Genomic DNA, 12,069 nt, shown 5'->3' with positions numbered 1-12,069 from the left:
TTTTTATGTATGAATGAGGGAGCTCATTGATACATAAATTTAGAGCTCTTTTTTAAGTGACCACACAGATTGGGGCTGGGTAAAGTCTTGTTTTCTGCCATTTTAGGGCACCAAATTACAACTTTACCCCAAAGAGGACTAATTTGCAATCAATTTAAAATTCTGAGAAGCTAATTGATCTAAAAGTATCAATAACTATACTTTAGGCTTCCCAGTTGCAAAAGAAGTAATATCACATGGTGGCAGTGCTGGATTCAACCAAGTTGATCCACTTTATTTGTAATGAAATTAGGCTACGTTCGGTCATCTGCATTTGCATATCAGCTATAATGAGGGGGAGGGGCGGTGGAGGTGAGTCATTATTTAAGTTGGGGTGGAGTAGATTAATAAAAAAGTACATTTTAATGGAAAAACTGCTTACTCCTCATGAGGCTTCAGATAAATGTTGAAAGAGATAGGGGCGAACAGGAATTAACTGCTAAAAAGTTACATTTCCTTATCTGCCAGCACAGAGGTGAAAAATTAAAGGCAGGTCATCTTCAACCCAGCCAGGAAATTTGTTTGGGGTGGCAAATACTGCTAAGAACTTAGTTTTCAGTAATTTTACATGGAAATATTTCCCTTTTTCTATTTATATAGAGTACTTCAATGTATTTAAATAAATGTATGTAATGTATTTATAAATAAGAAAATACTATTGTAGAGGTTGTGATGGCTTCAGTTATGTAGAAGATCAAAAGTCTCCCGGAATTTCCATCCATACAAACAATAATACTCATTTTCATCCAACCAAAATTCTTTAGTAGTAAAATTAACAAGGAATTTTTACAAATGCTATCCATTGCCAATTTTTTATTGGCTTGAAAATTTATTCAAATTTTATCCAGAATTGAAATTGCAAATTGAAACTACTACTACTACTACTACTACTAATAACTCACTGCAGCACCAAGCCGCCTGAGGCCAACACAGCTACGCACGCTCCTCCTCCAACCTAATCTATTTAAAGCCTCCCTCTTTACACCCTCCCAGGAAGTTCCCATTTCCTTTAAATCCTTATTTATGACATCCTCCCAACCCAGACAAGGACGACCTGCTTTCCGTGTAGCCCCAGACGGTTGGCCAAAAAGGACAATCTTCGGTAATCTGTCATCCTTCATCCGTAGAACGTGGCCTAGCCATCTTTCATTATAGCCCCAGAAAGCGGGATTGAACCACACTTTTCGATTTTGAAACATAGGATGGCATTAATCAATGTACAATTATTAGTTTACACATTTTAAAAGCGATTAACTAGGGATATAAGGAACTGGTGCCTCAAATTATATCTTGGTTAGCCCTGGGCATGATTTAGAAAACAATAAGAAATTAAATAAAAATGGAGCTTTTCACCTGAAAGCAACGAACAGATTTGAAACCTATTTGAATAGATTATTCTTTGTATAAAGGGGGCTGTCTCCCCCATAGCTCCTTACTGTAAAGTTTGGCTTTTGTCCAAATTTTTAAAGAAAATTTGAAATTGGAAAAAAAAAGATTTTTTAAAGCACTAAAACCCCACATTTAATGAGCAAGGTGCTCAGAAGGGGACAGTCTCCTTATACACACAGTAATTTCAATATATTTTAAGTTTTAAACTTGCTCCTTACTTTAGTTGAAAAACCTTTTCTATTAGTTTAATTACATATTATGAAACTCCAAAGCTTTACGAATACAATGCTTTTGGTAATGCAGATAAATCTATCAATATTTCAATGATCTCTGCTTGGATTTTGACGGGTAATCAAACATTTTGTGGTAACAAACTATAAGTAAGGATTGATCTGGCTCAATAGTAACTGAAACTCCAAAAAACGGATATCAATTATCCATTTACTGAAACCAACAGACATATCAAAAGCATTGGCTTATTCTGCTGATTTCAGATATATAAGTTTCTTTAAGTTTAGTCTTACACATCAAAAGCTAAGAGCCTAAGAAAATTTGTCTCATTTTCAAAAAAAGGGAGAAAGACCTTCTACAAGTCATTGAATTTTAATGAAAATCACACCATCAGATTCAGCCTATCGAGGAATCCTACTGTGGGGGCTTTAAGCTCATATCTGAAAATGCGGAATTTTGTTAATTTTGTCAGAAGAAAGACCACAGAAATATGTTTATTTGATTTTTTCCCAGGGTGATTGTATTGACCCAGTGGGTCCAGAACGTTGGGAGAGACTCATTCTAACGTAAATGAAAAGTTCTAGTGCCCTTTTTAAGTGACAAAAATGGGAGGGCAACTAGGCCCTCCCATGCCACTTTTTTCCCAAAACGGTCCAATCAAAATTTTGAGATAGCTTCCTGATTCAGCATAATTGAAAGGCCCAATAACTCTATATTTGGAGATAAAATGACTCCCTACAGCCCCTGGTGAAATGTTTTTAAGTTATAAAGTATGCCCATTGTTTATGTATAATATTTGTTATTGGGAAGTATGCATACATTTTTTAGGTGAGGAGGGAAGGATGATTTTTTTGCTCGGAGGATTTTGCAAGGGGAGAATTTTCCATGGAGAGGAAAGCTTTCAGGGGTTGAAATTTTCAAGGGAAATTTTATACTGTGTTAATTTCCGAGAATTCCTACACAAAATTTCTTAATATGTCTTGTTTTCTTTTTACCAATTCAATTTTACGTGTCGAGGTGTTAAACGTAATTGTAGAGGATAAATTTTGTCCAGAATTGAATTTTCCAGATGTTATTTCTGAGGGGTGGGGAATCTTTATGTGGAGGTGGAGCCAGATATCTTGGTATTATTTAGAGAACAATCAGATATTAAATTTAAAAAAGTTTTTCAACTGAAAATAACAAGCAACATTATAACTTAAATAAACAGAAATTATTATGTGTATGAGGGGGATTACTCCCTCCTCAGCATCTCACTCTTTGTGCTAAAATCTAAATTTTTCTCAATTCTTTAAAAACAACTCCTAAAACAAAGGGGTGTTTAATTAGAACAATAAGTAACTTTTTTAACAGTGCTGAAACATTGTAGTACAAAGACTTAGGTGTTGAACAAGGGGCAACCCCCTCATATCTATATATATAAAAATAAGTTGTTTGTTTGTGTGTTGACTGACGTCATGTTTGTGTGTCGACTGACGTCATTATAAGGATTGAGCATTATGCCGTCATGAAGTTGTTTGTCGACTTATGTTATGTTTGTCGACTGACGAAATTACAGACCGGGACACCAGGACACAAATGACGACCGGAACACCGGGACACAGGGAATATAAATGACGACCGGGACACTCAAAGAGAAATTGCAGACTGGGACACTGGGACACAAATAACAACCAGGACACAGGGAATATAAATGACGACCGGGACACAGGGACACAACTACAACGAGGACGCCTGGGGGCACAGAGGGGATATATAAATGACGACTGGGGCACAGGGAATGTTCAATTAGCAATCACCATCAACAAAGTTCAAGGGCAATCATTAGAATAATGAGGTATAGATCTGAATACGGATTGTTTTTCCCATGGACAATTATATGTTGCATGTTCAAGAGTTGGTAAACCTGACAATCTATTTATATGTGCAGACAATGGGACAGCAAAGAATGTTGTATATTTGCAAGATAAAAGTATATAAGGGACACAAATGACGACTGGGACACCGGGAATATAAATGACGACCGAGATACAGGGAATATAAATGATGACCGGGACACAGAGACACAACTACAAAGGGGACGCCGGAGGGAACAGGGGGGATACATAAATGACAACGAGGACACAGGGAATGTTCAATTAGCAATCACCATCAACAAAGCTCAAGGGAAATCATTAGAATAATAAGGTATAGATCTGAATACAGATTGTTTTTCCCATGGACAATTATATGTTGCATGTTCAAGAGTTGGTAAACCTGACAATATATTTATATACACAGACAATGGGACAGCAAAGAATGTTGTATATTTGCAAGTTTTACGTAGTTAAAAACATATATATATATATATATATATATATATATATATATATATATATATATATATATATATATATATATATATATATATATATATATTCACAGGTGGGACACAGGAACACAACTACAATGGCGCGTAACGGCATATGCGCGCGGGGGGCACGAAGCGCCCCCACCAACTAGGTGTTGGGGTGGCGCGAAGCGCCACCCCAATAGCTAGGACGTAATAATTTCTGTTCGTTTTAAGTTTTAATATTGGTCCTTACTTTCAGTTGAAAAAACTTGTTTTTTTTTAATGAAGCAAATATTTTTCTAAAGGCAATGGAAAAACTATGTCAATTAAAGTAAAAGTATATAAAAATGAAAAAGCAAGTAATAAAAAAAAAACATACAAAACAATAGCCTACTTACAAAAACTAAGATATAAACTCCCAGCATTCACTTCTGTTGAGCAATACCAAAATATTGGACAGATATTTTTTTTCTAACAATATTGACAGTTTAATGCCTTTAGACTCAGTGTTTGCAAAAAGTAACACATTATCAAAGTAGTTTGTTCAAAGTAAAACATTAAAACGAAAAATTAAGAAAATCAAATAAAAAATTTTAATTTAATTTGAATAGAAAAACAATATATTCTAGGCTATTATACTTCATAACTGTAAAAAAATAAATCTTTTTCAAAGCAACAAGTAGATAAATACAATCGCTCCTTGAAAAAAAAAATGATAATAAAACACAAAAAACATATCCATTCAGGGGGTAAATACAGAAATTTCCAGCATTCCATTGAGAGGAAATATTTTTGATTATAGTGGCTTTATGTATCAGCTCATGGTTACTCTTGCATTGCAAGCAAAAGTTGAAAGCGTTTTTAGAGAAATTGCCCTTTATTAAGTTGTTTTCTTTGTGTTTTCATTAATTATATGAACTTTCTTGTGTACTTATAACTGCACTAATTACTAATAAAAAAATAATATTCAGGACCACTGTAGAAAGCTGATTCTCTGATTTAACATTATCAATAATTATGCTCTTATAGTTTTTTTGTTGACAAGGATTGTTATTTACTTACCATTCATTGCTATGAACAATTTGATTTTTTTTTGTTACTCCAACCAAATCATATAGAAAAAAATATTTGTGAAAAACTGAAAAAAGGTCACGCAGTCACAAATTAGAACTTATATTTTCCTTACTAAGGGTCAAAATCTATTGGCAGGCAGCCAACAATGAGGCAATACACATTTTTTTTCCATGGATTATCCCTATCCTGCTCTATTTCTTTAGAGCATTTCTTCTAGTCATAAACAATGCTGAATATTTCAAATGCACTGATAGTCAAAGGTGGATCCTAATCTTGAACAAACATTTAAAGCTTGAACCCAATCCTGGAAAGTGCTGTCCAATTTTGGGTATATGAAAGGTCTTAAACTGAACTGCCCAGCCATGACAAAAAACAATAATGAGAGGAAATCTCAATGAAAAACAACAAAAGAGATTGCAGCTAGTAGAGAGAATAGATTTAAAACTAAAACAGTGTGGATATTTTGCCTGTAAGTACACAAGGTGTCTTCAGCAAAGAAGAAACAAAGATAAAAATCCAAAAAATTACAAAACTAAAATAAACTAAAAACACATAAAACCACCACTACTGTTAATAAAATAATATATAATTATTGCAACTGATTCCTGTAGGTCACAGAAGCTAATAGAGTTACTTCAATGAGAGCACCAAAGCAACTGAATAGAAAAGTATAAAATGGAAATGAAGTTTGTTATTCTGTTACAATAAAATCCAATTTTTAGCTAATATTGAAGCAATTCTTCTTGGTCCGGTATGTAATCTAGTCTCCTTGTGATCTTGTAAAATCCTAATTCCCTTTTTAAATAATGGTTCATATTCATCAATATTTAAATTTCCTGCATCTCTGTTCACTACAATATTGGCATACATATATTTTTTTATTTCTATAAATCTTTCTGATCTTTCAATAAACAGAGATACAGGAAATTTAAATATTGATGTAATTTATAATGTTCTTTTGAAAAATAAACCATTAGTTATACAGGGAATTGAGATTTTACAAAATTACCAGGGGACTAGATTACCTACCAGACCAAGAAGAATTTCATACATATTAGCAAATAATAGGATTATTTTGCAACAGAAAAATTAACTTCTTTTCAGTGTTTATACTTTTTTACTCAGTTGCCTTGGTGTTCTCACCAAAGTAACTCTATTAGCTTCTGTAAATCGGTTGTGACAATTGTTTGACATTTTATTTATATTGGTTGTGGTTTTAATTGTTTATAATTTATTTTAGTTTTTTAATCTTTTCATTTGTTATTTTGTTTCTTCTGTGCTGAAGATGCCTTGTTTATATATAGGCCGAATATCCAAATTGTTTGATTTTTCATCTTTTCTCTCTGCTGGCTGAAGTCTTGTTTGCTGTTTTGCATTGATTTTTTCTCTCTTTTTTGTGTTTTTAATTTTTGGCAGATCTTGTAGCAAAGGAAAATAATTGCATTTCAATAGGCTGTGGGGGTAGACTAGATTTATTTTTTTATAAATATAAATGCTGAAAAAAAAGCTTTCCAAGATTATGGTCAGCCAATCTCAACTAGCTTAGTCCTTACTATAAACCAATTAGAACTGGCTTAAACCATTTACAATATGTCCAAGATTAGGAGCCTGTCATTCATGTGTAGAAAAGGCACATCCTGATCCAGATATTTGTTCAGGGTTAGGAACTGTCTAAATGCTGGGGATTTTACCATAAATACATAAAAGATTCTATAACTGAGGTAAGGGCAAGATGACACACTAATCAATACCTATTTTTACTCTTTTCTAAAAATCATAATTGTTTCACTTACAACTCTAATTTAAAGCCCTTTAACGGAACCTAAAGTGACACCTAATTCCTTGTTTTTGGCACAAGAAACATGTTAAGAATAGTGGTTAAGAAAATATCAAACAAACATGCTAGAAACCAATTCTAGTAAAGTCATATATCCAAAACACACTAATTAAAAAGGATTAAACTCAACAAGCTTAACTTTTAATAAATCTTTCAGTATTCTGCTGCCAGTTTACGAAAATATATGAAATATAAAATATATAAAAATATAAAAATATAAAATATATATAAAAATATATAAAATATAAAAATATATGAAAATCATTTGTTTTCTCTGTGAATGGTGTCTTTAGACCAATCAATAATAATTAAGACTAGCCTAAGCCTATATCTGGTTGTAAAAGAATTTCAGATCTGGATATCATATATTATTAGAAAATGATTTAGATATTGTGTTTAGGCTAGCTTAACAATGAAACTAAAAACTAAAGATAATGTGCCAAATATGACTAATCAGATCATATTGTAAATTATAAAGCAGCAATTAAATTATTTAAGCATTTTTTAGTCTTGTATAGCCCAAATCCTAGGGCTATATTTGGGACCATAAGAAGAAGGGTGTATTGGGGGGCAAAATGATTAGGCTATTTTTCTATATTTGGAAAGAGGGTAAAATTCTAGTTGATTGACTTTTGGCTATCTCAAAAAAGGGGTTAGGTTAGGAAAATGAAACTTTCAGAGATGGTCTTAAGGCTAAAGTATGTCCTGGGAAGTTATTAAGAAGTACCCACATCTACTCCTTCTCCCTCTAGAGGTCCCTGAAATTTGCCTACATGACAGGTCTATATCTATTGAAATTTTGACAAAACAACATTTTACTTTAATTTTCAGTTACCAGCTGCCATTTCTCTGCCTTTAGTTCTGAAAATGCAATTCCTGTTATTTGAGCAGATTTCTGAGCCATATCAATGTTTTTTTTTTTTCAAAATTTAGGAAATGTATTTGCATATCTTTAAAACCTTATAAATTGGGATTGAGCAAAGTTGTGAAGCTGAAAACAATTTTGTTGTAGCCTACTTCATTCAAGCAGAAGATCTATTTTGCAAGGTTTCACTTTTATAACACACATATTTTTAAAGGTCAGGGACCTCTAGAGGGAGAAGGAGTGGAGATGGTTGCTTCAAAATACCTTCCCAGGACATACTTTTAGCCTTGAGACTCATCCCTGAAAGTTTCATTTTCCTAACCTAACCCCTTTCTGAGAAAGTCAAATGTCAATCACTAGAATTTTATTGAAAAGAGTGTAAAAGGCACAGAATAGTGTGTTCACACTGTCCCTACTTCATTTATTGGGATCTCAGTTGCACATATAACCAAATGTATACCCAAAATTATGCAACCTATGCCTAGAATAAATGTAGCCTAGGCTATTTTCAATAACATTGCTTTTCTTTCTGTTGCTTGTTTACCACTAAAGTAATAAAACAAAAAGAGCAGCACCACTGAAAAAATGACTAGCCTATAGGCCTAAACAGTAGCCTAAATGACTAAGTAAGTTTTTTACAACGTTCTAATGTAGTTTCTAGAATCTTAGAATCCACTAATAGTTTAAAAAGAAATTCAGAAGACATTTTTTCCTATTTCTGGTCTAAACTTCAATTCAGAATCATAACTATAATTTCAAGGCTTATTTCAGCATGACTCACAAGCATGTCTTGAGATTTTTAAATTTAGCTATACAGTACTGCCGGAGTAATCATTTGGTTCATTAATAGCTGGTACTAAGTTTGCTCTAAAAAATTGAAAATTTTATTGAAATTGAGTTAAGAAATACTCAATAGCAGTTTTAAGCCTCGAAATCTGGGCAGGGGGAAGCAAAGGTAACCAATAAAATTTTAAAATGCGAAATCAAAGGAGTTAAAATGAAAAGACTTTTTATTGTGAAAAGACCTTATGTTTAATAAAGGAGAAGCGGCTTGTAGAAGAATTATTTGGGTGATTAATATGAAAGCTTTTGGCACAAGACAAGTTTTTCAAAGAAAAGTAAAGGGCCCCAGTAAATCAAGAATGGGCAAAAATGAAGTCTAATAACATTCCAAAAGTAAAATTACCACAAATTATCAATAAATAAATAAAACTCAAAACGAGTAGATATTAAAATAAATAGCAGAGTTAAAATGAGCAAAATTAACATGAGTGGGTTAATTACCCCTATGCTTTTTCAAGACCAGAACACAATTTTTGCTTTACTGAAAAAAACAAACAAACAAATAACCGTGGATTGCCAGTAAAATTAACATATATTGACATATCTTCGTTAATGTTTTGATAATTTTTCATTTATGAAAGTAAGAAAAATGAAAACATTTCAGTCATACGAGTATTCTGTTTTGAGTAAAGTACAAATTGTGTTCTGGTCTTGAGAAGTAATAGGGGTTATAAGCCCTACTCATGTTAATTTTTGCTTGTTTTGAGTTTGACTCGGCTATTCATTATAATTTCTGTTTGTTTTGAGTTTCATTTATTTAATGATAATGATTTGTAGTAGTTTTAATGCTGGAAGATTATCTGACTTTATATTTGCTCATTATTGACTTAATAGATCTCTTTACTTTTCTTTAAAAAACTTGTCTTGTGGAAAAAGTTTTTTAAATTTATTTATGTTTGTTTTTTATTGACATTGTCTTTTTCATCGGGGAAAAAATTGTGTATCTTCTTGGTTTTCTTTTATAGGAATCCTTGAGGGAAAGCCTGCTCGTCTTCGAGTCTCTTGTTACTCTCAAAAAAGGCACCTTACACTCGCGCTATAATTGGAGTGCAAGGGGGAGGACTTCCCCCTTCATATACCTAGTAAAAACATTTTAAACAAGTAAAACAAATTGAAAACATTTAAAATTTGAAAAGGTATAGGGTTGTCAGCCCTACTTATATTAATTTTTGCTCGTTTTGAGTTCGATTCAGTTATTTATCGTATTATTTGATAAACAAAATAAGTATTAACTATTATAACTTTTTTAATAAATTTTTTAATATTTAATAATTTTTTTTAATAAACTAAAAATTATTAAAACTTTAAGGAAAACATCAGTATATGTAACTAAACTGACAATCCACAACCATTTTTTTCACTAAAGTGCAAGTTATGTTCCTGTCTTGAGAAGGTTTGGGAGTTGTCAAAGACATAATTTCTACTTTTCATTTGCGCTGAGCAAAATAGCTATGCTAAAATGTTGATTATATTTTTTTGAATTGAAGGATGTGGGGGGGGGCTATTGCCCAACAATTATCCTTGGCTAATATAAAGGGCATTAGCACTTTCAATTTCCATTCAAATGAGCTTTTTTGAAGTTTTTACGACAACAAATGGCCATCTAAAAATTTCTTTCAGATGCATTATGTCATCAAAGACATAATTTCCGGTTCTTTCAATGCACTGAAAAAAAACGAATTCTAAGACTTTGATTAGATTTATTTGGGGAACGGCAACGGAGAGGGTTTTGTTCCCCTCCAATCACTTTCGACTATTAAAAAGGCACCAGTCCTTTCAATTATCAATCGAATTTCTATGACAACAAATGGCAATATCAAAATTTCGATCGGATGCATTGGGGAAAGATACGAAGTATGGGAGAATCAGCCCTCCGACCACTCACAGTCTTGAAAAGACCAGTAGAACTTCTGATTACAAATCCAATTAGCCCCTTCCGAATTTTTTACGATCATTCTTTCTATAAATACCTTCTATGCCCCATGGAAAACTTACAACTCTTGCCCTGAGGGCTGTGGAGGGGGTGCATTTCTCAAAGACATAATTTTCGGACCTTTCAATTACGTCGAACAAAATGGACATCTCAAAATTTTTTCGATGTCTTTGGGAAAAGGGTGGGTTTGGGAGGGGGCTAGTTACCCTCCAATAGCTTTTGGCTATTAAAAAGCCACTGACCCTTCAAATTTCCATTCGAGTAAGCTGTTTCTGAAGCTTTTTCGACAACGAATGGCCGTCACAAAATTTCTATCAAATGAATTTTGGGAAAATACGAGGTGTGTGTACGGGGGGGGGGATATCTACCCTCTGATGACTTTGAATTTTAAAAGAGCACTAGAACTTCTGATTGACAATCCGATGAGCCCCCTCCGAAGTTTATACAATCCAAATTAGTATATAAGCCTTTTTGCCCCCAGGATATAACTTACAGCCTTTGCCCTGAGGTTTGTGGGGGTCTTGTCATCTTCAAAGACATAATTTCGAAATTTTCAGTTACGCTGAAAAATTGGCTATCCAAAATCTGGATTGGATGCGTGTGAAGAAATTATGGTAATGGGAGGAAGATAGTTGCCCTCAAGTCACTTTCGAATATCAAAAAGGGGCGCTGGCCCTTACAATTTTCAATCGATTGAGCTGTTTTTGAAGTTTCTGTGACAAAAAATGGCAATATCAACATTTCTGTCAGATGCATCGCGGGAATATAAGAGGTTCTGGGGGGGGGGGGGTCGACCTTCCGATCACTCGAAGTTTTAAAAAGGGTACTATAAATTCTGAGTTCCAATCAAATAAGAGTAGTGATGCCTCAATGGTTTCAGCGGGAGCCCTATCCCTAGATTCCATGGAAGCCCTATGCATGGATTCCACAGGAGCTCTATCGCGTCATTCCATGGCCACCAGCAGGTATTTGTTCCGTCATAAAGGAAAGCCTTCTAAGAGATGCAGGTTCATGTTACGTAGTAGGGACGGTTTACTTTGGTTGTTACGTAATAGGAAGGTTTTGATTTCGTTGTTAGGTAACAGGGTTTGGGATGTTACGTAATTTGGTTTTTTAGAGTCCACTAGTCAAGCAGGGAAGTTTTCTTAAAGAGATGTTTTTCAAGACGTTTTTTATGACATTTGTCTTTAAGAAATTTCAGGACGTTTCAAGACATACCAAGACGTTTTTAAGACATCTCTCTTCAAAATGTTTCATGAAGTTTCAACACATCCCAACAAGTTTTTGAAACATTTTTTCTTCAAGACGTTTCAAAAAACTCCAAGACGTTTTCTAAGACATTTTTTTCTTCAAGGTATTTTTTCTTCGTGATTTTTTTTTAGTTCTTAGGGAATTGTTTACTTATGTTAAGTATTACGCATTCATATGTGACTCGTTTTTTCAGGCCCCATGAGGAATCTCCGCGTATATCTGAGGACACACACATGTTTGCTACGTAATAACGGTGCACACATGAGATGTTACAT

The 12,069-nt window shown here is 33.5% G+C and overlaps 1 protein-coding gene across 2 annotated transcripts in view; it reads right to left on the bottom strand.

The window, feature by feature from the left end:
- LOC136037019 (ubiquinone biosynthesis protein COQ4 homolog, mitochondrial-like) overlaps positions 1-8,612 on the bottom strand; it is a 35,045-nt gene extending 26,433 nt beyond the window's left edge. Inside the window, exon 1 of one of the 2 annotated variants that reach the window (XM_065719436.1) lies at positions 8,549-8,612. In XM_065719436.1, coding sequence (XP_065575508.1) covers positions 8,549-8,554 — 6 coding nt within the window. In that variant the 5' untranslated portion in view covers positions 8,555-8,612. Of the gene's footprint in view, positions 1-8,515 lie in introns of both variants that reach the window. The other variant, XM_065719435.1, reaches the window with a different exon arrangement.
- Between the last annotated feature and the right edge of the window lie 3,457 nt (positions 8,613-12,069).

Source organism: Artemia franciscana, chromosome 16 (assembly GCF_032884065.1).
Source record: "Artemia franciscana chromosome 16, ASM3288406v1, whole genome shotgun sequence".
In the NCBI taxonomy this organism is placed as follows: Eukaryota; Metazoa; Arthropoda; class Branchiopoda; order Anostraca; family Artemiidae; genus Artemia; species Artemia franciscana.
Note: the sequence above shows the minus strand (reverse complement) of the source record. Positions and strands in the feature narration are given on the sequence as shown.